This window comes from Poecile atricapillus, chromosome 1 (genome assembly GCF_030490865.1).
Source record: "Poecile atricapillus isolate bPoeAtr1 chromosome 1, bPoeAtr1.hap1, whole genome shotgun sequence".
NCBI lineage: Eukaryota > Metazoa > Chordata > Aves > Passeriformes > Paridae > Poecile > Poecile atricapillus.
The window spans coordinates 67,597,564-67,624,884 of record NC_081249.1 but is presented as its reverse complement, the minus strand read 5'-3'; the positions used below and the strand labels follow the sequence as shown (position 1 = coordinate 67,624,884).

Genomic DNA, 27,321 nt, shown 5'->3' with positions numbered 1-27,321 from the left:
GGTAAAAATATGAGGTATTGATATGAATATAACATTTAAAAATGCAATTATCATAATGTATCAATGTAACAATACAAAATACTGCGGTAACTGAATGGTAGACATGGCATAATGTGCATTTTGAAGAAATCTTATTTCAACAATAAATGGCTTGGAGATGCCAGAAGCTCGTGACAGAGCTTCTGCAAGGGCAGGACAACAACCCTACCTTGCTAAGGGTGGCAGGTGGTACAGGGCCTCTTCTAGCTGAGCAATGACTTGTGAGACAGGATAAAACTGCCCAGGTTTTCCCTTCTTTTCCTTAAGTCATTATTTATTGCCAGACACTGCCATTCCCAGGGCTAGAAATTGTGTGCCTGTTAATGCTGTGGCACTGTTATATTTATTTATGTAAACTAATGTAGCAGAAGTACTCTAATTGCTCATGTTTTGGAAAACAGCCGGCATGAAATCTGCTGCCATGACCACAGGCGTCTGGGAGGAGGTGGTGCTTCCTGGAATGGCATTCCCAGCTAGGGAGGCACTGTTTGCTCCTGGGAAGGCTGAGCCTGGGCAGTGGTGGTGCCCTGCAGCCAGCCTGTGACTGCCAGACCCCACTATGGCCATGTAAGGGCCCTGTGAGTGCTCCCCTGTCTGCAGACTTAAAGCTTGTGACAGCTGCACATTGCAACTATTGTTGGCCATGAACTCGAGGCAGGAGCTCCCAGGCAGCCAACATCCCTGATCCTGGGTCTTGCACAAAAAAACATGAGTGACACAGCTCATGGGGAAGAGGACAGTGAGTTTTTTTGAGTCCTGCTCCTTCACAAGGAAATGCTGGAGCACTGTGGGTCACCTTGGGTCACCCTGTCCACCCTGAACTCCCACAGGTCTGCTTCCTCAGCTCACAGGGCTGTCCCCTGCCAGCACAGCCCCCACGTGTGTGCAGGATGGCACGTGGGGTCATGCTCTAGCAGCTGTCAGCAAACACAGTCCCACACCTGGGGAATGTTCAGAGCTTTGGCCTTGAAGAGACTTCCTCATTCACTGAGTCAGGGCACAAAGCTGTACTTTACATAGGAAATGCATCCTGCTTAATCGACCTCATATTAATCTTTCTGGATTTTGTTGGAAGGACTGAGCTGAAACACTGGCTGTGAGTGACTCCTCTGGTTTATGCAGCAATAAATAAAGTCTAAGCGAACAAATGCGATTAATGAAGAACAGTATTAACAGGCTTGTACATTCTTACTGAGTCATAGATGTAATAACATTTTGGTCTTAGGTTAGTTAAAAACAAAATAGAACTCTGCCTCAAAGGCAATGTCGACAAATTATTATTATTACTTTTAAAGCATTCTTCCATTAGCAAAATAATAGGTCCCTGAAAATTAAATTATATAATAGGCTTAAATGGCTCCTACTCCACATAGTCCTAATCCTGCTCCCACCAATGCCTAGAGAGGTGGGATCATGCAGATCAGTGCAATATAAGATGAAAATACTTGCTGTTACTATAAAAGCAATCTTTCCAAGAATAGCATTTATTTAGTCTTTTAAATCTCCAGGATGTGTTTAAAATTTTAAAAAAGCATAGTTATTTGTATAGTAAGAGTATTAAAAGGCATGGTGTTCATCTGCATGTCTTTGTGTCCACTGGATGTGGAAAACCTGCTTTGGATTAGCCATCTCTACGGGAGAAGGAAAGAACACAGAAACACTCAGAACCTAGACAAAATGCTTACAAAAAAGAATTAATTTACAGCTTAATAAGTTACCAGTCTGGGTTCAGCCATCTCAGGACACACAGCATTACCTCAGGCTGTCTGAAGATGAGCAGTTACCTGGAGCACTGCACACAGTGAGGTTCTCTACTGACAGACAGCAGTCATTAAGGCAACAGGTAAGTGTTCAACACCTTCTACTAAAAGTCACAGTTCTGCAGCTGAACATAAATGCCCTCCACAGCGTCTGTCTCAGATGCATCTCCATGTATTTTATTTGGTGAGACTGAGTCCTTCCTCATTATTTTTAAATGCACTGTAACCTTCTTCTTCCTTAGTTCCTGTAATTCTTCCTACATCTATTTCTAGGTACCTTCTCATAGCACACACAAACACAAACCATATTTGAGAACAGGTGTTTGTTATCACACGAATTATACCTGGTAGCCCTGTGATAACCGCACACACAGCTTATGTAGGAGTGACACACTAAGAAACAAGTGACAGATCCACTTAAGGTCCAACTGATGCAAGTGATTTGCACTGAGTTATATACAAAATAATTAATTTATACATATACATATATATAGATAGAATATAGATAAATATATACATACTGTACATTATTTATTTACAATTAAAATATGCTTCTTAGAAGCCTTTAAATACCAGAGTTATGTAACATACAAGCAATGGCAATAATCTGTTTTTAAAGTAATAAAAGCTCTCTGAAGAAATGTTTAGTTCAATAATCAAAATTAATACAGAGTGGATGGGGGGGAGGGGGGAAGGTGAATTCTCCAGAATAAAAGAACTTTCCTATAAAATTCCTTTTTCAGTTTTGTATAGATCCAGGGCTGGTCAGATTTCTGCAGTTTAAATAAGACCTTTGCTTTCAGTATTCCTGTTCCCTGACAGACCCTGATTTACGCTCACATGCTCCCAGGAACACTTCCTCAGATTTTTGTTTCTGGTCCCTCAGCAATCAGAGGTTGAAATGAGTTTCTGATCCTGGCAACTTCTGCTGCACACAGATGTCCAAAACCTTTGTTGTACCACTCTGGGGAATGTCCTCTAAAGAAATGAAAAGAGAATTATTGAGAAACTCAAATACTCAAGAAACATGCCCCATAGAAACGTGCTTGCCATGCTTCTTGCTCTGCACTGCTCATGGTGGTGGTGGAGATTCAAATACTTGTCTTTTTAAGTGTACTCTGAAGTTCTCCCTTGCAGTAATCAAATAAGCAGATTCTATTTCTAAGATCACATCCTAACATTGGTAGGCACTGAGCGGAGAAAACACTGCAGGAAAACTCCAAAGCAGCAAAGCTACCCTAACCATGCCCTCTGTTCCCAACATCTCTCCTCCCTGAGCTTGAGGGTTTTGTCCTGCTGAATGGACATTACGTGGTGCAGGTGGGACACTTACTTTAGGTCAATCCTGCAGATGTGGGTCAGCCTGGCTTTTCCTGAGCCGCAGGGCTCTATCAGGTACTGGGAGTCCATTACGATGGCTCGCACAGCTCCCATGAGAGGAGCCTCTTCGTGCTCCACGGAGATGGCAACCAGCATGCACATCCCCTTGGGCAAATCCGTTCGCCATGTCCTGCAGGAATGGATGCAAGACAGAATCACATCAGCAATGAAACTTTTGGGCACATGAGTAAGAATCAGAATTAAAGTTACAGTTTGCTTGTCTGCCTGTCCTTGTTGCCTGCAATGCCAGTGGACTGTCCTAGGAGTCCCTGGCGGAGTTTCACGCTCCCCAGCTGGTAGTCTGAGCGTGGTGTGGAATGGCAACCCACATGTGTGGCTCCAGGTGGAGAAGTTTTGCTTCTCTACAGGAATGTTCTGTAACCATTAGCATTCTAGAGCCTTTTGCAGTAAGACAAAAGTTTTGGAAAGGAGAAAGACCAAGGGTAAGCCATCTGGCAAAAGCTGAAACTGGGCATTGCATCCATGCAGTCTTACAGAACAAGAAGTGCAGTTTAGAACAGCAGAAATTCTCACTGGTACCCAGAATATGTTTCAAGGGTTTCTAAATGAAAAAAAAAAAAAGTCCTTTCATTTATTTTCTCTCCCAAGTTTCTGACCTCTCTTACATGGAGAAGTTTTCCACCAAGTTCAAGATACCTAGACTTCAATACTTAAAATTTTTTTGTTGTTCTGTAAGCATTCTTTATATACCCTTGTGTCTCAAATCTTTCTCATCTGCACTGAATCTCAGAGGATAGGTCTGTGCTCTTTCCTATGCTGTGGGAAGAAATGAGAAATTCCCACTGTGCTGTGCAACATGCATCATCTTGCTGTGGATTGTCTGAGCCAGGGATTATGCTTCCTTGGGAAGTATCATATTTTAGCAGGTAAGCTGCTTTCAAGGACTGTTCAAGTTTGGACTTCAGCAGATAATTTTAACATTATACATTTTTCTTACATGAAACTGAGCTGTTATTCAAGACACTGCAGAAAGATACTGACCAGAAGGTTTTACTGTGCCTGGGCATTAATAAAATTGATGAGCTATCTTGGCAGATGAAACACGTGGGAGAAGGAAATCACAGCTGAGATCCAGTAAGAGAAATGCTGAACCACCTCCTGCAAGCGCTCACACAGTTTTTAGATGTTCCCACATCATTTTGGTAACTACCCAGCACTACCTGGGCCATTTGGGAAGTGGAAAGTTCCCTATCCCAGAGATTTCAGAAGACTTATGTCTCCTGTTCCCAGTCATATGGATTTACGCCAGTTTCAGTAGTTCTTTAAATGCCTTACAGTAGTAAAATCAAGCATGGCACCTAACTTGCCAAAATGCTGTCATACTTAATGAACATTAAGCACTTGTGGATTCTTTAATAAAAGTGATGCCTGTGCAGGGCAGCTGAGAGCTGTGTCGTATCCCAGGCATATGAAACATTTCCCTTCTCCTCTTACCACCAGAGTCTTCTCTAGGGAGCCTAATCCCCTTGTTATGACTGTCACATTGGAAAAAAAGGGAACAACTAAGTTGATCCTTTCACAGCCCAAAGTTTGACTGAGAAGGAGAAAATTGCCATCTGTTAAAATATATTTATTCAGGTCCCTAGAGGTGTATTATAATTTCACTGTTCACTTCCCACCAATCATAAGGTATCAAATCAACTGTGGTATTGCTGGCTAACCTTGCTCTAGACTTAATGATATCAATCAAAAGAGATAAACAACAGAATCTGACAGATCTGCCTGATGGCTGTTTTCAGCCCTTAAGAACCCACCAGGATTCATTTTTATGATATGTATTTCAGTCCTTGGGGGTCATTCTGCCTGGGTTAGTGAAAAGAATGAGAACTCGATAGCAGGATTTTCCTTTAACTGATGTGACTGCACAGCAGGTCTTTAAAGAACATAAACCACCACGAAACCTAATAGTGAACTAAGTGGCAAATGAGAGGACCAAATTACGGTCATCAAAACCTCCCCGCCGCTCACAGATGATCTTCTCGGTGCCATGCAGAGGGCCAAATGTATCACTGGTTAAAGCTAATGACATTATATAAAAAGATTATTTATAAAATAATGATGGATACATAATTATATAAAATATATAACATATATTTGATTATAAAATAGTTAATTTAGCCCAGTATACCATGGGAAGGCAAAGGAAACAGAGTAATGGGAGCATTGGTTACAGAAAACATTTTTTAAATCTTCCCCTAGGAGTTCCAATAATTCTTCCCTTATACCAACAATATCTGCATGTTGTCATCCTTTAAGAGACTACTAAGGTTCATAAAAGGGATGTACTTTCATAATTATATTTTATTTGGGTCATCTTTTTCCTTCAATCTTCATTCCCTTTAATACAATTCTGACTCCCTGGACTACTTCCTTTGTCAAAACTGCTTTGTATTTCTCTGGCACATCATTTCAATCAAAGAAAGCAGGGACCAAAAATGGGAATGCTCAAAATCATCCTGAAATAAATAACTGTAGGACTGACCCTGTAAGTGAAATATGTCAGCAGCTCCACAATAGCTCCTAGCAAGCAAAGGCCAGGATTTCAAAGGCAGAAGGTGCATAAGAGGGTTTTTTTTTTGACAGTTCTGTGCAGGCAGATAGACAATGGCAGAACTGGGATTGAATGTGGAATATTGATACACAGCTATACATTTATTTGAGAGAAGTCATCCCTTGGAAGAGAGAATACAAATCTACTGCCTCTTCCAGTTAATTTCCACACTAGGATTTTTATGGATCAGCATTTCTTCATTTACAAAGGTATCAACTGAAAATTTAAGATAATAAGTTATATAGACCCTGTATAACAGCCTTAGCTTGAAAGCACCACTTTCTTCTCTTCTAAACATTTGGCTCTTAAACATCAAACATTCCCCAGAGAACAGCAAAAGCAGCGTAAAAAACAATTGGGTTCTATTTGCACTGTTTTGACAACAAACAAAGCTAAGAGAGAAGAGCAGCTATTATCAGACATCTGTTCTGAGGAAGAAATTATATTTATGGCCTCAGGAGTATGTGCTACTCAAATTACATCAGAGAAAAGGTCAGCATGCTCTAGGTGTATGACTAATTCAGTTTGAGAAATCAACACTGCTGCCCAGAAGTAGTGTTCCTGGAGAGCAATTACACAGATGTGAAGGCTGAGATAAGTCCAGATCTTCCTTTATGTGCTGCAGGAGGCAAAGGTACCAGAGAACTGCCCTGAGCTTACCTGAGAACAACAAAGTCTCGGACAGGGTGAGGAGCCATGCTGTTCAGCACATACTGGTAAACTTCTGTCTGCTTGTCCAGGCTCTCCACCACCTTCCACTGCAAGAAGTCCTCATCCCAGAGGTGGCGTTCTCTCAGCACTCGGTTCAGGACAACTGATGGGGGAGCTTCAACTTCAACTGAGGCTTTCCAAAGCCTTAGTGGGTTCCCATCTCCAACCTGGAGTGACCAAGAACACAAACCCCGATAACTTATATGCCTATGTCCACCAGATGATAACTGAGGACAAAATCTCAATGTGTGTGTCTGACTTCAGATTAAGAGCATTCATATTTCCCTGCTAATCATTACTATTATTGCTATTGCAGCTGCTCTACTGGTCCTGGATGGAAATCTGAAATGATTCATTTTTCTGTTCTCACAACACAATATATCTGGACTAGCTCCCATAGTGCCAGTGAGGTTCTGCATTACTTCTGGTGTGACAGACACTTTTCCAAGTCCAAACATCCTAAGTGTAATGACAAATATGTGTCTGCAGAAGTAAACAGAGATGAGAGACTGAGACCCTGGGCTGAAATAAAGCAACTACCTTAGGCAATCTTTTACACTACCTGGGACTGAGGGTCCATTAACTCTCCTGCTTAATTCTGGGGGAGCAGAATTGATTCAGTTATATGTCAGGAGCACAGATGTTTGCTCCTCAAAATAGCTGCAAGGGAGGTATTGGGAAACTCCTTTCAAAGAGCACAGACTGATTGCTAACTCCTTGCTCACAGATCTGTTTCTTGAAACACCTCCACAGTTTGCAGTAAGGGGAGTGAAAGTGCTGGGCTATGCACAAGGTGAATATTCTAGATTGCACACATACAGCTTTTCTGTATGGTTCTAGGGGTCCCATTTCAGGTAGTAAACAAGTTAACTGTAATCACTGGATCTTGCAAACCCTGCTTTTCTAACCCTCCCCTACCCTACCGTTCCCGTATACAAATGTGAGAACTTCAGAAGCCACCAGTACATCCCACACATCCAGGATTGGTTCCCCAGAAACCCACCTTCCATACCTCCCACCTTAAATTATTTCATGTTGTTGTAATTCTTTCTCCCCAAAGCTTTCAGTTCCCCACTTCCCCTGCCCTGTAGCCCCAGGCTCCCAATCCCCTCTGTAGTCTCACAGGTCCTTGACCACAGGCTCTATAGGCCTCTATTCCCTCTCTCCCTTCTCCCACATCCTGCTCCCACCTGGCCCTGTTAGTCTGTCCCCAACCTCCCACTGTAGCTCCCTGGAGAGGTCACTCACAGAAGCTGGCTACAAACCACAGTAACTGCAATTTCTTTGCCCTGACAGAGGGGTTGCACTTTCCCATGCTGGGGTAATGCTGCCTCCTGCCCCCTCACCATCCAGATCTCACATTCCTCCCAGATCTCACATTCCTTCTCCTGCCTAATTAGTGTCACCCACCCCTAATCCATCCCCTCCTCTTGCTAGCTGCTTCTGGTTTGGAGACCTAGGCTTTGCTATTGCATTTCGAGCAGCCCTGAACTCCACTCTCTGCAGGGACCCTGCAACACCCTCTGCCTCACTGCAGTGATCTGGCTTTCCCTGAAGAAGTGATGGAGCCTAAAACAAATTCAAAAATTTTAATAAAAGCTGCAGTATCAAAAATCCACATGAAAAAAGGACAAAAGGACCAGGGATAAAACTGGCCTGCTTAAAAAAACATAGGAGAGCCTGAAGAAGTTTTTTAATTACCTGTGTTCTAGCTGTGTTCTCCAAACTGCTAGCAAACATCAAGAACTGGTCAGAAACTTTTCATGTCCCCCAGTCAAAGATGGTATTGCCCAGGTAATGTTCTCTGTTGTTTAACATCTCAGCTCACTCTCTGGTTGTGTTGTTTGCTGTATCTTGATGTATTTTGGAGACCCCAGTTTGCTTTGTGTGCCTTTTTCTGGAATCTCATACTTGAATCACTATGATATTACATTTTTAACTGCTTTTAGTAATCTTTTTAAAAATAATAAATAAAAAAAGGGTGCTTTTCCAGAAAGAAGGGTGTGAGTTTTGCCATGCAACATGCCAGGGTGCCCCATAGCTGAGATGCATTTTGCTTTGATTTCTTTACTACTTCTTTCATGTCTCCTCAAATTACCTTTTTGTAGGCAAGTTCTGTGTTCTCTACACTGGAACATGTGACCCATCCTTTGAATTTCTCTTTTGCTTCTTTCTGGAGATTCTGCATGAGAGTTTCCAGGTACGTCTGATAGTTCCCTCCTTCCTCATCCACTTGTTTCCCAAGCTCGTCCAGGGTAGGAGAATGCACTTCTGCATCAACATAGGAGTTTCGGGACTGGGTGATCATCTCGTGTGGGACCTGTGCCACAGAAGGGAGGGAAAACAGGGAAAAAAATCTGCTGAGAACTTTTCCTTAAGACAATGTGTTTCTAGGCTGATGGACCATTCAGCGTCCAATTGCACAAACCTATGATCTGTAAAATGCACAGCAATTTCTGTCTTTATGCAAGATGAAACATCAAAGTAGTCTAATGAAACAGCCTATGGCTCAGAACAGCACTACTCATGCAGAACCATGTTAGACTGATCAAATGGATGTCAATACACCACTGTTACTCCTTTAGCCCTGAGAAATATTGCCTTGTGCTTCTGGGGAAAGAAGATATGAGCATTTGCTCTCTGCCAGCTGCAGGAATGACTGCAGCTCTCTACATGATTTTTACTTTATTGCACGACACACAGAAATAAAGTGTATAAGCAATTATTTTTAAGATTAATAAGTTTTAATTGAGGCCTTAAAAGCATTGTAATAAAATTTTACACTAACAGATTTTGATTTGAATTAGACTAAAATTTCCTAATCCAGTGGTTTGGGTTGAAAACTGTCACAGAATAATTACCCTGCATTTTTGAATACTTAAAAGGAACCGCCATAAAGAAATGAAATAAATAAACTTTGGATGAAGCAAGTTTACAAATAAGTGAGGCACCAATCTTTGAGCTAACACAAGAAAGAAAATATAAGCATAAACATAAATACTTCAAAGGGTGCTGCATTATGTGGCCATGAATAATGCTGTTTGAGTCTCTCACTCACCTCAAAAAGTTTGCTGCATTCCATTATCATGTGAGCAAGTCCCTGAGTAGCTGCCAGGTTTTCACTGAGGTCCTTCTGATCTGGCTTCCCTGTTGCATATTTTTTCTGTATTACTCTGTAATTGAATTCAGTATCCCAGGTAAAGAGCTGAATATTTTTAAAATGAAAGCAAAAAGCAGCAGGATCCCCCCAGCATCAGAGAGGAAACCCCCCTACCTTTTTTAGTTTCTATTTATCACCATGACTGTTCAAACTCCCAGGCCTTTTTTAAAGGAAAAATGTTTACCTAAAATATTGTTCAGCCAAAGGTAAAAGCAGGAAAGGTTATGCATGTCCTGCATGACGTGTTGTACATTTTGAAACGGATTTTTAACAGACATGATGTAAAGTGGTTTACATTGCTACTGCTTAAAGCCCTTGCTCAGATGCGGGTTATACATGTACTTGACCAAGAATCTCAGTGTATTCTGAACCAGATGGGAGGGAAAAAAGTCAAGAGGGACCACTAATGTTTAGCTGGGCTATGCCCTGTTTAGTCTACACTCACCACATTACAATTTTAATGTGGCCTGAAATAAACCCTGTTTCCCAAATGGCAGAATGTAGACAGTAAATTGAAAGTGAAAAAAAACACACATTGAAAATCTACATATCAAAATCCTTTAAAACATGGTTAATCTTTGACTTCAACCAGAGCAAAATCAACCCATTTTCCTTTACAGAAGTCAACATTACTCATGTAAAACTCACTAGTGCCCCATTGAAAATTCCACATGGAAAGCAGGCACCACATATTCACAACAGACAACCAGAAATGCCTGCTGGGCTTGTGAAAACAAGTGTGCTTCTGGCTCTGCAGCAGGGGTTTTCCCCTCTTACTCAAGCCATGCCCTGTTTAATGTGTGCTGGAAAGCAGATGGTTTGGAAAATATTGTCCTGCATACCACTGGTAGCATCATTCCGTATTCAGGATGTGACTATTTATAATGCTGACAAGAAACATACCTTGGTGAGCTTTCTTTCTTCACTATATTGAGATGGAAGAGGGAAGGGGCCAGACAAACAGCGATGTTCATGGGGGTCATCTGATTTTCCTCCACGGAGGTGACGTCGCTGAGGAAGCAGAGCAGAGTCTGCAGAACCTCCCTGTTCTCGTCGGCCATGAGCATGATGGCCGCCTGCACCGCCTGCAGCCGCTGCTCCTTGGGGACATCTGGGAAGGAGCAAGTCACGTTCGGGGGGTCAGAGGTGAGATCAGACAAGGAGCCAGAAAGACAAAGTTACCACAGACATTCACAGTCCTCTCAAGTGTTCAAAATCCGCACAGGTGTGGTGCTTAGGGACGTGTTCCACTGGTGGACCTGGCAATGTTAGCTTAATGGTTGACTCAGAGGTCTTTCTCGATCTTAGCGATGGCTTTGTGAAGAAGCAGATGACAGGAGACCAAGGGGAAAAGATCAGCTGGCTTCTGGAGAGCTGGGTTTTGCTCCTGCACAAAGCACAGCTTCCCTCACCAGTGTTTGGCATTTCTGTTTGAAGGGCTGCTCCCAAGAAAGACTTCATTTGAAGTTTATGAAGGGAGAATAGTACTCAGTACTCATAGCTTTAAATGGTATTTTTCAGGTTTTCTTTATCCCCTGGCAAGACAGAAGTTTAAAAGTCTTAGGGAAGCTTTTGGGAACACTTAAATTTGTGTCCTAAACTGTAGAAGAGTTGAATGAAAGAAGTAATGGATATGCTTAAATAGCACCTCAGACAGTTTAATTTCTAAAACTACCCTAAGTTCTCTCAATTTGGACTTTGAGTCTTCCTCTGGGTATTACATACTCGCTATAATCGAATGGAAGAAGAACAAAAGCAGATTTACAGTAGAGGGAACAGCCAGCTTTTAAGATTTTACTGCTAGCCTTGTACAAGCACTTTATTTTAAAAGCTTTCAGACACGAATGGCAAAATGAACACAGCTCAATACTTCTAAAGTTTCTGAAAGCAGCACGGCCAGGTTTTTCTGAGATGACAGAGGAGCCTTTGCTAAATCCATGCAATGTGTTTTTTCTTCCCACAACACCTCCTGGTAATCCCTCCCTCCCCTTTACTGTTGCTCTGATGGGTCTGGTACATGAAACAGAAGATCAGCCAGTGCTTTAAGTCAAAGGTAAGCATTAAACACCTGGAAGTTTTAGGAAAATGGAGAAAGTTTCATCAATGCTATGCCATATAGACTACTACATTAATCATCTCATCCCAAATCCTACATGTTACAGCAATTCAAGCCATTCTGGATATAAGAAAAAGGTCTTGGATATATGAAAAATATCTTCAGTGAGTCCCAGAAAATCCGAAATCCCCTGCCAATACACCAAGAGAGGAAAAATTCTCTCTAACTTCACATTAGCAATTTGTTAAACAGAACAAAGGACAAGATAAAGGTCTCTGCTACAGATTAGTTAAATTGCAGATGTTATGAAATACAACTGGTGTACCAGAAATTTTCAACATTTTTCTTTCTGTGAAAGGAATTTTGTCAGTACTGTCTGAAACAGAAAAATATTTTTGTTGTTGGTGACATTACTAATTCTTAATCCAAACAATATTTTCCAGTGTCTACAGAGCCCATCTGTTCCTACCTTGGTTTGAAGAGACTCATCCTCAAGTCTTCCTGAAATCTTTTAACTCCTGGTGCATTTTGAGAACATCTTTCCTAGCTCATTCTTTTCCCTTCTGACCAGTGTAAAGAGAAGTTCTTCAGACTTCCCACTGCAGCACCACGCAGACATTACAGAGCCAGCCCATGCCACTCTTTACATTTTTTGTTGGCTGGTATCAATGTTTCCCTGTTCAACCTCATGTCTTGGAAAAGGGGAGCCCTTCTGGCTACAGACCTGCTTATGCTGATGCCACTGGGATCTGCCAGGTCTCTCTTCCTTTAGCAAGGGGATAATTTACTTGCAGTCTCTTCTGTGCAAAGATGTGACATCTCCAATTTTCATCAAGCAATAGTTAAAAGGTGATTTGTTTCCAAGGACATGTAGAAAATGTCCTTGTAGTGGATAATCTTCTCCTTGGCCACCTCCCCATGGAAATGTTTGTGACTACCATTTTATTAGCAGCCAGAATTCCTGTTGCTTTTCTGAACAAGCTTATTAATGCATGTGCAGGCAGACAATTTGTGAGCAGGAAAGAAGAAGGGGAAATGATGGTCCAGGGCTAGGCACCAACTCTTGCAGCTAACTTATGTCCCCAGACATCATGTACAGCCAAACCCACTGAATTTATTTGCAGTGCTGTTTCTCACATGCAGAATCCCAGCGTTCTCTACCAGCTACAGACACTGTGATGGTAAATTCATCAGTGCTGTGACTGTGCGCCACAGACAGACTTTTACAGTAAAGGGAAGCAACGGAAGTATCTGAGATTCTTAAACACCGGGATTATACAGTGTTTTAAAATGGCTTTCTATTGTTTTGGCAGCTGAAATGTCTGTAAGTGAAAAGACTAGACACACTTCTCTTTAGTGCTTCCAATTATTTGGCTTAGGCTAGTTGCATCTGCCAGAGTGCTGGCTGACTGGCCCTCATAAATGGACACTGTCAGGAAAAAAACTCTAATTCCTCTGGCTGTTCAGTGTTTTCCTCACTGTTTGTTTTCCTCTCAGTTTGGAGAAGAGATACACAGTCATTTCCTGATTCACAGGGACTTTCATTATTCTGATGCATCTGAGTCTCAGATTTTTCTGAAGATTGCTTATGCTGGAAAGAAAAGAAGAAATCCCCTAATTTCTTTCTTTGTTGATGAGTTCTTTATGTAGAGCTTATGATCTACATGAAGGCAGCTTGTTTTTAGCATGTACATTTTATTGACTATAATGAAAAAACAAATAATCAAAATTAAAAGCAAAGAAGGGGATTACAGAGGGGACACATTCTCATGGTCAAGTACCGCTTCTCCATGCCCACAAAACTCACTTATATTGGGATATAAGTGCATTACATGGGCCCACAGTTTAAAGAACTCTGACAAAAATATGAGTCTTCATGCTTTTTATGTCCAGCAGCCTGTTCTTCTGTCTTCTTTCTGATTGTGAGGCTGATATGAACATTGTCTTTCCATTAAATTTGACACTGAAATGTTCAGTTGGTTCTAAAGACCTCTTAGTGAAAGATTTTTAGGCCAGAGGGGTTTTTTGTATCTCAAAGGCCAGCAGAAAGAAACCTATGCAGTGTTAGCATGCCAAAATTATTTACAGTATATTACTATATATAATACAACTACAAGATATAACAATTTCTAATTGTTTATAATAAAATATCAACTTACATTGATAGATGTGCAGAAAAGTCTCTCCCAGTTTACTTGTGAGGAGAGGTTCTGGCAAGTCCCTGAAGAATTGCTTGACCATGTCAGCCACATCATATGCTGACTGGTCTTCATAGCTGACGTTTTCTGGGGAGCTCTCGTTCATCTGACGCAGGGCCTGGATTCGGGATTTCACTCCAGATTTCCGAAACAGACCCACCTAAAAATGTATTGTACTGAGTTGGGTAAAAGGGAAAATAGCACTTGAATATATATGTGTTATATACATTTATACATGGGGACTTGGATAATGGCCAAAGCTTGGGTTGTTTATTTCACTCTAGGCAAGTAGGAGGAAAATGTGTAAACGCAATTGATGGTCTCACAAGTCTCACAAGCAAGCACAGGCTCACACAGCAGGACTACAGGGGTTAATAATGCTGTTGCTCTCTGTCCCATCCTAGAGAGAGAGAGGGTTCAGAGTGCCTTGTGGTTTCTCAGATGCCTGAGAAGTTTAAGCAAGATGCTGTGCTGATATAAATCAGCCTGGCTTGCTTGGCTTGGGTGACTGTCTGTTGATTTACTCCAGCTGAGAATCTGGCCTTTCATGTTTATTTGGGTATATGTTTTGAAGACTAACAAGAAAATATTATGCTTAGCTAAGTAATAAATGCTGTGGCAAAAGATTAGTAATGCCTGGTAGAGCTTTAAAATCAAGATGAAATATATTTTTTCCCTTACATACTCTCTGCTTCCAAGAGTCTCCCAAATCCCACTGAAAAGTCCAGTTCAAAAGTAGGGGCCACAGAGGGATTACTTGTGCAGTGTCACTGAGATACACTTTTATCCTGTTTGCTTTCTGTTTTGAAAGGAAGTGGTAATTCTTCAAATGATGCCTTCAAGGCAGGGTTGCCTTTCTTGTCCTTCTCCACCTGTGGAATTCCCCCTAGGGTGAATTCCTGGGCCTCAAGCACATTACTTATTCCCAGGTGAGTTTACAGTGCTTCATTTGGGAAGTATTAACACTGTCTCCTTTCAGTCTTGCAGGGAAAAAGCTGAAATGTTGAGAAAGACCTATGGGAAAGGAACATTTCCAGTTGGGAGTTATACACTCTTCTTCCTCTGTGACTGCTGTCTCGATGCTGATCCGTGCAGCTTCCTACATGGCACAGTCCATCAACAAACAGTAAAGGCAAGAGAATAATGCCTTATGGTCTTCTCCCCCTTACTTCCAAGTTAGAAGCAGCACAGAGTTCACAGAGGACACTCCTCTCTCTAGAACACTTCCCATGCTCACCTGGAGAGTATCTTTGGCTAACTCGCCCATTAATGACACTAATTACACAGATCACAGCTCTGTGAGGGGGTATAGTTATTTAATTGCTTATATGGAGATGAACTGCTGCACCAGACTGGCGGTGAGGCAGCTCTTCTATGTCTTCTCATTGACAAATTTAGTGTCACTTGAGAGCAAAATTTATGTACAGGAAGTAGAGAATTGGAGTGTGCCCTGTGTTCTATATTTATGATCCCAAGTGAAGCTCTGCTCTTCCTCCTGACAAGAGCATACAAGAAAGAGCATCCAGCTCTTTTCATCTGGTTTTCCCTTTCCCTTTCTCTTCTTCTTTTTAAATGCCTTTTCCTCTTAGAAATGTGTGCTGAAGATGAAGAAGACAGCCTTGCTAATTCTGTCCAAAAAATAGTGTTTTGGCTTGCGGCAGATAAATGTCAGAGCAGAGGCTCAGTTGTCTCCTTTTGATGGAAAGTGTCCTTGCTGGTATAAACAACCATTAAAAACTTCCAGCTAAGTCTAGCTTGAGAGGTCAGATGTCAAATCTCACCCATGCAATCTCCTGCTGCACATCATTCTACTGCTCTTGATCTCTGTTTAAAGACATTCATCCAAACTCCTATTTCCTTTTTTCTTTTTTAATTAATGGAAGAAATAATAATTAATCAAAAGAGGTCTTCACTCAATAGAAAAATATATTTTAGGCTGTGTTATGCATTATTACAGACTTGTCCTGTAAATAAAAATGAACTAAAAATCCAGAGGTTAGTCTGCCCTAATCTCTTCACTATCCTCATGCTGCATGGGTCATCTTCCCTACAAGCAGCCATATGATGCATGACAGTAATACAAATGCAGTTGGAAAAAGCAAAGAAGTTTCTATTTCACAAAGTGAAAGTGAGTTACATGTTCTTCAAGTAACTGTGGGGCTCCTCATGCCAGCTTAGGGTTTTCAATGGCAGAAGCCAGACCTTGCAACGGTTTAGAGCAACCTCAACTTGACCAAGTGTGTGCAGTAGAAACTCTGACACCTGTTCTGAACTCTAGCCCACCTTCTGCAGCACACAGAAGAGACACACAAGCAAGATGCTGGGGGAGACGGGAGCCTGCCCAGGTCTTTGTGCAGGCATTAGAAGACTTAGATTTAAATGGGAACAAAGAGAGTAACTGTAAAGCAAAGAAGCTGAACTGCCTGGAGTGTTTTTGCCTAGAAAGGTTTTTGGTGAAAAGATATTTTAAAGGATCCCAATTTGTACTTCTCCTCCTTCTTTTCTTTATTTAGTATTTTCCCAATTTCACTCCAAGAAGAAACCAAAGGTGAATTGAAATGGCCCTTCACAGAGCTGTGATGCTTCCCAGCCTCTAAACACAAATGGAGCAGATAGCTGAGACTTCCAACACCTTTTAACTGCCTGAAGTTTCTCAAGAGCATTTTCTTTCTCTTTTATACTCCTTTTTACATTCTCCCCAGTTAATCCTCTCTCTTCTCTGTCTTTCTCTTGCTCTGCATCTTAGTTGCTGACAAGCCCATCCCTATCCTTACAAGCCTATCCCTTATCCTGTTCCTCTTACTTGGGTGTCTCCTCTTCCAATCTCATCACTAATTTCAGGCTTGATGTATCACTTTTCTTCCTGCACTGGCTTTCCCAGCTCAGCACACAAAACCAGATGAGCACCGTGGCAACCAGGCATGTTAGCTCCTGAATATACCACTTCTACTTGTCTCTATGCAGCTTTCTCTTTCATCCTCTCTTAATAAATTTCTGACAAGCTGTTCAATCCACCCCTCAGCTCCCACACTATAAATGGCAGGCAGAACTCATCTCACCTCCCTTTTGACACTGTGGAGTTTTATGTCAAGGTCTGACCACTACAGGATCCCTTTACAGAGAGAACTGATAGGAAGGACCTGTGTCTTTCCCACTGTCTGCAAAAGAAAATGGTTGTGATTCACTGGAATGCCTTCAATTTTCAGATTTCAGTTTTGGGGAAGATGACTGTCGTGCAACAAAAAACCTGAACAGCAACCAGAATGGTTGAAAATGTGAAAGAAAAATGTGAAGATTCAGAACAGACTAATTCCACCCTTTTCATGTGCTCAGAGCTAGGAAAGCAGCAAAGTCTGCACAGCAAAGTGCTGGTTGCTCCTTTTGAACTTACAACTATCTAAAGGCAGTTATGAAACAGTTCACATGACATGAGGTCAATAACAGCAGAGGACTGAACATAAACAGCCAGGGGGTTTCTCCCAATCCTATGTTCATAAAAATACACATCCTCATCCTTAGGGGAAGAACAGTAAAAATATGATTAGTATGTCCCTCTGTAGCTAAAGGGAATAAAAAAAATCTGAAATACTTTGAGCATGAGGGTGTCCCAGCTGGCTTGTTGTAGCTAAGAACACTATAAAAGGCAACGTACCATAATGGCTTTGGCATTGAACCCCTGCTGACCTAACTATCTGGATATATCTGACTCTGTCAACAGAATACTTGGAATATTTTGCTGAGTTTGCTCTCTATTCTTGGACTTTTCTGTCTTTGCAAAGTAAATAAAACCTTTTGTACCATATCTTATGAAATGGTGAATGCAGTTAACCCTCAATGGCAACAGTCAAGCATATGCAAGCAGTATAGATACATGTAGAAGCAGGGAGTCCTGATCTCTTCCCAGGTTTCATTCAATGCACATGAAGATCTCAAAATGTTCTCTGAAGTAGACTGTGGTACACAAATCAGCAGGACTGTTACAACTACAAAAATTCAAAAGATTAGCTGAATACAAATCTCAAAATGGAAAACTTTTAGTATTGGCACTATCAAATCACCAGAAGAGACTGAGGCCCGACATGAAAGATAAAAATCTCCAAATAATCCTGGCACTTAGTACCAAAATGCTCACTGTTGCTTGCTTAAAATGGCTTTTCAGAAAAAACCCAACAAATCTATGGAGTAAAGTTCCTACCTGGTCTAGACAGTTGCTCCGTAGGTAGCGCAGGGCTTGTTGTATGCTCTGGGGAAGAGGCTGCCCCGTTCTCTGGACATGAACTATCAGGGGCACACCAAAGACATTCTTGTCCTTGTAGTCGGGGACTTTCATCCTCTTCATGAACTTTGGCACAGACCTGAAAATTAACATGAACAGGGTGCATGAAACAATCAGGGTATTTACACATTTTCTGAGTAACACTACTGACAAAAATTGGTAACTGAGGCTTTTTTAATAAAGATGGTGAAATAATGTTTAATGCACAATACAGAGACGCTTTACAATTTGCATAATTGATTAATTTCTTAATGTCTATAAGTGGATTGTCTCTAAGGTATAGCACAACAATCAGTTCTAACAAGAACCTTTTACTACGCAGGTGTCATCCAGCTGAAGCCAACAAGGTTTAAAGCATCTTTTAGGAACTCACAGAAATGGCAGAGCAAACCTGAGTGGAGAGGGCATCTGAGGAAAAAGGAGGTTCAGTCCTCTAACATGCTGAATGATCTTGGTACTACCACTTACATGATTTAGTATTTCTAGTGACTAAAACTTTACAATACGAAATGATGGTGGGAAATCCCTATGTGTCAGATTCCTCCCTTGTGTTATATAATTTATTCCAGTTGAGTAACTTAAGTGAAGTTGGTGAGCTTGCTTTCTTCAAAAAATCGTGATGAAAACAAGAACCAACTGGATTCCCTTTATGGGAGTCATGACTGCCATGGAATTAAAATAAAAAGGATGAATATGACCTGAATGTGACTAAGAGTTTTGTCATCTGTGTGGGAAGAAGTAAAAACTCATTTTAAATTACCTACTGAAGAAGTACAGTGCGTAACTCCACAGCTATTTAAAGTCCCTCTTTTAAAAATCCTTGGAGACTGATTATAAAAGCTGAAGAAATATCTCTCAGGATGAAAACCTTGTACAAACAGCAGGACCTAGAATTTGCTGTATTCTAGTCTGCTTATTTGAAGTTGGGTAAGGTGAGATTCATGTCAGCTAGCCACGGGGAGTGCACCAAAGGAGAGCAGTGAAACAGGGGGGTTAATCTTACTGAATTTTATTTCTCTTACAGAGATTTAGAAAGAGTCCGCAGTCTGGGCTTCTTTCATACCCACCCTAGAGAGAGACACCCCTGGAGGGCGACCCAAACCCTTGGCATTTGATCTAATAGGCTGCTTTGGGGTTGCCTGTCTTTTTCCTCTGACAACAAAGAGCCAACCTGACTTTCTCAGGTTAGATTTATAACACACTACTCTTTTAACGTTTCCTAATGACCGATGTCAGTGAGGTCAATCTCACATGTATCTATTGTATGGATTTTTCCATTTCTAAAGGTAAACTTGCCTTACGTAGCTCACAGATGAGTTTAGCGGGATTTTGGGGCGGTGCTTTGAGCATGGAAATCACAATACAAATATCAAGTATCTGGACTGTATCAGGATTGGGTGCCAAAGTGTATTAGGGAAAGATTCTGTCATCCTTTTGATTATTTCTCAGATAGTTTATTAACTCTTATCCATGCCTATTTCCGTTTCTGGTGTACCTCAGTCTGTGGGACCCACCATAGATAGATTGGGGTTTGTGTACCATGAAACATGCAGGTTTCTGTAGCCAGTTGCTACAGAAGGAGCCACATTGTGAGCATTCACATCCATGTGCACTTCCCTTCACTCCCTGAGTGACCTGTCACAGCTGCTAGGGCTGCAAGCTTCCTCTAACACAGGTCCAGGCCTAGGCTAAAGCCTGCATCTTTGATTTCTAGAGAAAAGTCCCATAACTATTCTAACCCTTCTTTTAATGCACAAACAACGCAAAATCACACACATGAAGCAGCAGATGTTTCTTTTCAAATCACCAAACGATTTCTGGGTAGGACTTACTGTAAACTTTTCCGACTTTTTAGTCACTCTCTCCTACTCCTGTTTATTTTTCTGGAACTGTAGCTTTGTTTGAAAGGCCAGCATTGTCTCTCTGTTAGAGCACAGGAATGAAGTCAGATCTCCAGGCTCTATTTCTGACTTTGCCAATGAGCCACTAGGCAACAGTGGATTAAAAGGGCCAGTTTCAAATCCTACACTTGGAGTCAAAGGTTCTTTCTAATTGCATTTATGTACTTACAGAGCAACATAATTTGGAGAAACTATTTTCTTTTTAAAAGTCTCCTTCCAGTTACCAGCGGTACTCACCAGGTCCAGCCATGTTTGTTGGACATGGAGTACTTTTCCATGATGGCAGTGAGACGAAGCAGAGAGAATTTTTGCAGTAGATTCAGCTGGGCTGCTGACTGATTGCTGATGTGAAGCGATGCAATGGAGCGGCTCAGGCGATGAGAGATTTGGAAACTATGCCATCGTAATTGCCTTTAGCAAAAAAAAGATAGAAAAATCAGAGAAATACTTTAGTTGGGCAGAAAAGATGGTGAGATACTGTGAGATAGGGCTGGGCAATACCAATTCTAAAACATAGAAAAACACACACGTGATGGCTTGTGGTGTATAACTGAAGTGAAATGTACCTTGGAGATAAATAAAACAATTTTGGAAATTTCTTTAATTTTGGAAATGTCCAAGCTTTGTCTTTTTAACATTAGATTCACAAGTGGGTCCTGTCCATATGCTTGGGGGAAGCAGTGCTGCCTGCTGTGGTCTTTAGCCCACACACTTCCAACAGGATGTGGGAGATTTAGAATCAAATGTTCTTTGCCTGACTCAGAATTGGTATTTGATGCCTAGTCCCTCACCTCCCTGGGGACTGACCTGACCACTGAGGTATTTGGAGATGAGGTTCTCCAAATATCTCTGTGTGAGATGTGAAACCACCACACTCTGTTATTAAATGCTGAAGGATTTTTTTGAAAAAAGATTAAATCCTGTGTCTCCTTAGCTAGAGCTATAACCACCAAGCTATTGAACCATTCACATCTTTTTACTGCAATGCAGTTTCTCTATATACTGGAATCACCAGGAAAAAACTCCCTTATTTTATTTTCTTGTTTCACTAAATATAAGTTCTGGCTCAAATCCTAAAAAACTTGGCACTGCTCATTTACTCAATAGTTTCCTCTAGTTCACTTTCACTTTTGTGGTGGTGGTGAGCAAGTACAGGCAGCAGCAAACCATGGCATGGCAGAGGCCTCTGTGAGGTTGTGACAAGACTGACAGCAGATCAGAAAATACCAGTATTGTCAAAAATACCAGTATCAGAAAATTCTAGGTATGTTCTCCCTGCTTTTGCACTTACAAAGCCACCCTACATGAAACAGTTTAGACCCACACCAGCTTTTGCCCAGGAGCATTGGTATACTTGGCTTAACAGAAGCTCATCACTCTGACTTATAACAGGTCTGTAAACTATTAACAAAACTGCACTTTTCACTTTATTAAGAAGTCAATCATTCACTGTCATTTCATCCCACCCAGGTAAGGGGCTGAGGCAGAGTAGGGAAGTTCTCTTTGAGCACAAAGGGGCACACTTTTAAAGCAGATCAGTGCATTTAAAAAGTGCATAAAGCTACAGATTCATAAAGAGCTGGATGCATAACTTAAAATACAAATTAAAAATACATCCTACAACATATACAGGGTCCTACTATGTAATCAATGGATCAAGGGATAAAAAAATGCCTTAGTTTTCTCTATTAAACCAATTCTGCATCGATTCCATGTAAGAATCTCCACAGCAGGATGTCCCTTCCCTCAAAGTCCCACCTTTCCCCGGAAAGTCCCCATCTCCATACAGGATGGGCACTACTGTAATGGTCCCCCATGCCTTCTGACTCCCAGGGTGAGAACCTCTGCTCCATTATATTGTATTTCACAGTCTGTGGATTTGTATGCAAAATTTTGCTACTTACCTGCTTGGCCTTGTGAGTGATGCTCCCACCCCAGAGTCTCTCCTGTCCCTAACACCAGTGGCTTCAGATTCATTCAGGGATGTTCCATCTCTGTCCATGTCACTTGGGGTGGTCCGGCCATCAGACACAGAATTTCCTTCAAAGTCGAGAGTGATCTGAGTAGGCGACTGGAAAGGCAATGATGGGGATTCCCTGACTGACACATCACCAGCCGGCAGACCTGGCAACACCTTCTTTGACCAGCCATCCACCACCTCCTGCAGCCCATTGACGTGTTGCAAAATGTCATCTAACTGAGGAAAAAGGACATCTTTCTCTATGTCCAGGAGGTCCCCAGTACTAGCATACAAGTGGGAACCCGGCACATTGTCATAAATGCTAATTCTGCTCTCTTTAGGACAGCAAGCCATCAGTCCGGATTCCTTCGGTGTAGAGCAGTTCTGCTTTCCCAAAGAAATGCTGCCTGTCCTCCAGTTTACACTGCCACTGTTGTCTGTAGGTGAGAGGCTTTCGATAGAAAGTGCCTTTGGGAAGGTCCCTGGTTTGTGATCCTTGGGAATGTGCACAACCAAGTTCTCTTGGGAATGGAATTCATTTTTGCGGTTTTGGTCCACCACTTGCCGTAAGGCCGTTCCTGCCAGAACATCCAGGTCCTCCAGGTACATCCCACCTCTCTTGTTTGCTTCATGACATTTGCGTTCCTTCAAACATGGTGTGCTCACCCCACTGCTGCTGTTTTCAGACTGACTGCTGTCACTGCTGGATTTGGCAGAAAAGGGAAGACCTTTTTTGACTGAATCTTGCCCCAGATTTTGGAGATCGCCATTGACTATCTGTACACAGTGCATGTCTTTCAAGGACTTTGGCTCAAACTGAAGAACCGGTCCACTGATCTCTAAAGGACCTGTTCTTCCTGAGCCCTTTAGTTTTCCATGCACAGCTTTTGCTTTTAGTGTCTCCATGCGTTTTAGAAAGGTTTTTGCTCTGGCTCGTGTTGGATTTTCATTCTTCAGGCCGTCCTTGGGGGACAGGGCGGTGTTTATTGCAGTGGAGTCCTGCAGCAGCGTGCTTTCCACATCATGATGGGCAGAGCAGTCACAGGTCTTCCTGGCAGCGCTGGTGGTGCCAGATTGACTCCTGTTGTCACTGCCCCCACTGCTCTCGCTGTGAATCGATGAGACCTCAGGTTCGCTCAGATCTGTAAGGACGCTCTCACTGCTTGTTGTGTTTTTCATTTTAATGTCCCCAGAAGAGCCATGTCTGTCAGTTCGGTGAAGCAAAGCGTCAATGTCGTCCACCCGAGACCATCGTCTGCTGGTTCTTTGGAAAGTCCATTTATTACTGATAGCACACAGGTCTTCTTCATCTGAATCTTCACTCTGGAAAAAAAAACAAGTGGCACATGTTTAAACTGTGTGCTTTAACTTGATATTTGAATTAACGCGATTGGGCTGCTCCAGGTGAGCAGAAGGCAACAAAGTCTCTCTGGACCAAGTTTATGGAAGACTGGTCATCAGTCCTTTCATAACACCCTCTTTCATTTAATTGTAAAGACTAAAAACATCTTAACAAGGAAGGAATAAAAGCCTGCTCCATGTTAGGAGGACCACTGATACCTCTTGGCTTCCATGGACTGCCTGTGCACTGAATTGTGTAGGGCAGATGCCCACAGTGACTGTTTAGGAAAAAAATGTTTTGAAAGGCCAAAGTAAAGGAATCTTGATTTGCAGGGATGGTGTTAAGGTACACATGGTAAAGACAGGGAAGTAGCTGGGTACTAAGCAATGTGAGCTATTTAAAAATCCAAGACAGCAAATATCTGGTGCTGCACGTAGTTTTGCACTGAGAACTAAATAAACATCTATAAACTTCACAGGTCAGATACATCTAACAAGATTTATGTTTCAGGAACATAACTACAGATAAATAACCATGATGCTTGAAAGAACAATAAAATAGTAATATTTGGCAGTATTGCTTAGGGTGTGTCTGCGTGCAGGCAAAGGAAAGCAGAGAAGGCAGCCATGGGGGTGGGGACAGAAGGAGCAGCCAGGCTCAGGCTGGGATGGGGCAGCATCTGCAGCTGAGGTCAGCTTTCCTACAGTGGCAACCACTGTCTTCACTGCTGTCATCATCAGGGGCTCCCCAAACTTGATGACCTGCAGCCTACTCCACTGTCTGTGCCTTCCTCCAACTTCTCCCAAGGCAGCAGCAGCCTTTCCTGGTCTCATCCCTCAGCCTGAAGTGTGCAGAGCTGTGCTTATGTTTAGGCAGCTCCAGGAGCTACTCTGCAATGCAGAGAATGTGTGCCTTGAAAAAAAATTCAGATAAAAAAAACACGCCCTATGACATTTTTCTCATCTGTTTGCTCAAACAAAAAAAGACATCTTCAGCATGAAGTCCACAGTTGCTAACGAGTACCCTTTTCCTGACTTTGAACTGGACTTATACAGCATTATTCTGGTGCATTTGTTTTAAAGCAGAACAAAGTAACTTCACCTACATGACATCCAAACAGCTCTTCACATTCTTGGAAGCAGTATGAAGGCAGTAAAATATGACAAGCTGTCAGACTAAAATGAGGTGCTAAACCAGAAAGACTATTTTGGGACTGGAAAAATTCTCATTTTAAAAGTCTATTATTAGAAGTATTTTTATATGAAGTTTCGATGGTAAAGTTATCTCCAATCTCTGACTAGATCTTTGCTGGCCTGTCTAATTGAAAAATGTAAACCAAATTTTACAAGAGTGTCCAAAACCTTAAAAAATGTGAAACCTCAAAAGCTGGAGATTGGGACCAGTAGCATGCCAGGTCTCACTGATGCCATAAACTTTTGCCAGTTTATCACTTCAAGTCAGCCAGATGTTTTAGATCATGTCCAAACCGTAAAATAAAATATAGCTGTGAAATTTTGGGTTTAGGCATTCCTCTTTCTTTTGTTAATGCTGAGGTGTGCAGTGCTCCTGTGATTTTATAGGAATGAATGGAGAACCTCATTCTGTGGCTTGTTAGAGAGAAAAATTGAGCACCTAGGGCAGTATGAGGGAAGGGGCTAGAAAAGGTTAATACTGCTTTGGTGTTTTGTCTGAGAGAAGAAATGGCACATCAGACAGCTCCACCTTTGTTTTAACTCCACAGCTTGCTGTATGCATACATGGACCAAAGGACTGCACAGCCTCAGGAACTTAAAAATCCATTTATTGTGGTCTTAGTAGTGCCACAAAGTGGATATTTTAAAAACAGCAAGGCTACGTACTTTTAAATATTTAGCAGTGGTAATTATATCTACAAAGCATACCACTGCTGAAGCGTTGGTGGCACCAGCCAATAGGATAAACATATTTTTAAAATTTGTTCTACATTGCAATATGCCAGAGGGACCTTGAAGAAGATTCTTGGCTGACACAAATCCCTGTAGCTGCACTGACACTACTGTACGAGCTGACAGGATTTAGCCTGTATTTTCTGCAAGCTGGAATCGATTAAAGTAGCCAAAGTGGTGGAGACATTGCAAAAAACACCAAGAGAGCACAGAGCAAAAGACAGAAATAAAAATAAATTCAGTGGTAAATATACTTTAAATCAAAAGTTTGTGGTTTTTTGTTTTTGTTTTGTTTGTTTGAGGTTTTTTTGTTTTTTAAATTTTTCTTTTACAAAGCAGAGATGAACAGAAATGGATATTGGTAATAAACACGTTTTGCCTCTAACCACAGCAAAGACAGGATTACATTCTGGCCAAGAATCACTTGAAAAATACAGAGGCTTTTCAGTGTCAAAATTTGAAGCTCAATTAAATAAAAGCTTAGTTTTGGGTTCTTTTTAATTGATAAAGAAATATATTTGTGTTTCATCAGAAGCAAAATCAGGCAAATATGAAATGAAATATCTGGATGCTGAAATACTGCCATAGTGACTCACTACAAATTCAGCTGCACTGTGAGTCCTGTGACATACTGTGCTTTTCTTTTGATGAAATCAGTAGAGATTCTGGAAGCCATGAACATCCTGAATGACCCACTGTTCCTGTCAGATATCTGAGTGTCCTGACAAACGAAACTGTCCAAAAAAAAATGTTGAGAGCACTTAGCCCACCCACATGTCACCAGCTAGGGGGACAGCGGATCAAGAGAAGGTCTGAAAGCAATGATTCATCTGACACAGGCAGAGCAGACATTTTGGAGCAGTGACTGTATATTTCTACTGACCTGGGGTGAAATCAAGTGCATGGCTTTGGAGCATATTCAAAAGTCCAGTTAATACCATTATGTTTGGGAAGATGAGAAGGGACAAGTTTCTTGAGGAGTGACTGGTAACATTTGCCAAAGAGAAAGAGGTTTTGATTCACAGATTTGTCACAGCTGATTTAAAATAGCACAGCTTTTTGACTGAGGGCGTACTTGCCTGAAATACAGAGGGATGCTAACAAAAGGCAAATAGTGGATTTATTTGCCGTGGAATTCTGCCACATTTTTCCAGCTGGGGGCAGGAATTCTCATAAACCGACAGCTGCAGAAGGCAGTTAATCCAAAGGCTAATCTCTGTCTGTCCAAATCGCTTATGGACATATTTGCAACACATACATGAAGATTTCTGTTTGCATCTTGATGAAGCCAGGGGAAGACAGAAGCCCACAGTGGGATTGGTCTGGGTGGAAGAGTGGGTAGTGGGGAATTCTCATGCTGTGCTGGCTTTCACAGGAACCTTGCCTGGCAGCTTACTTGGCCATATTTTGGTGAATCATTCAAGCAGCTGTGCTAGTCCTGTGCATACCTGTTATGCTGAAGCTCCAAAGCAAGCTGATTTTCCATTTCATTGTTCAGATTACCACAGAGACTATTAGGAAAGGCAGTATCTTCAGAGAAAGATTTATTTAGTTTGGTGATCAATTTCAGACCCAGTTCCTGGCTTCTACACTTGCATTTACATTTCCTCCTGTCAGCAGGCTCTCCTTCCTCTTCTTCTCTCACCCACATTCTCTTCTACTTTCAGCTGCTCTGTAGCTGTGGACTAAAATCTCCCCCAAGTCCTCTTTGTCTACATTTTTCTGTTCTCAGCTTCTCTTTGGCCTTCTGCAGGTACAGACCCAACTAGCTTCTTCCCCTTAAAAGAGTACCCAGTAGAGCCATGTCTCTTCCACCACAAATTAATGGTCATCTGCAAGGAGAGCAGCTGAGGACTTCAATCCAGTCAGAACAGGGAGGAGTGGCAGCAAAAAAATTAATGAAAAACAAACATAACAAAAAAAAAAATCCTCCCTTTTTAACACAACATAAAACCCAAGATGAGAAAAACCTGTGATGCAGTGAAGTCTCTGCAGCTCCAGGGAATGGACAAAATAGAAGCTGAAGAGGCTAGTACACAGA

The 27,321-nt window shown here is 41.7% G+C and overlaps 1 protein-coding gene across 7 annotated transcripts in view; it reads right to left on the bottom strand.

Annotated features, from left to right (window-relative positions):
- Positions 1–348: 348 nt before the first annotated feature.
- The window catches only part of STARD13 (StAR related lipid transfer domain containing 13), a 287,017-nt gene continuing 260,044 nt past the window's right edge, over positions 349–27,321 (bottom strand). For all 7 annotated transcript variants that reach the window (XM_058862448.1, XM_058862457.1, XM_058862467.1 and 4 more), the window contains 10 exons: positions 21,958–23,336; positions 20,291–20,464; positions 18,072–18,231; positions 13,838–14,036; positions 10,526–10,733; positions 9,521–9,635; positions 8,561–8,782; positions 6,412–6,629; positions 3,133–3,309; positions 349–2,777 (listed from right to left, as the gene is read on the bottom strand). In XM_058862448.1, the coding sequence (XP_058718431.1) occupies positions 2,660–2,777; positions 3,133–3,309; positions 6,412–6,629; positions 8,561–8,782; positions 9,521–9,635; positions 10,526–10,733; positions 13,838–14,036; positions 18,072–18,231; positions 20,291–20,464; positions 21,958–23,336 (2,970 nt within the window). In that variant the 3' untranslated portion in view covers positions 349–2,659. The remainder of the gene's footprint in view (positions 2,778–3,132; positions 3,310–6,411; positions 6,630–8,560; positions 8,783–9,520; positions 9,636–10,525; positions 10,734–13,837; positions 14,037–18,071; positions 18,232–20,290; positions 20,465–21,957; positions 23,337–27,321) is intronic.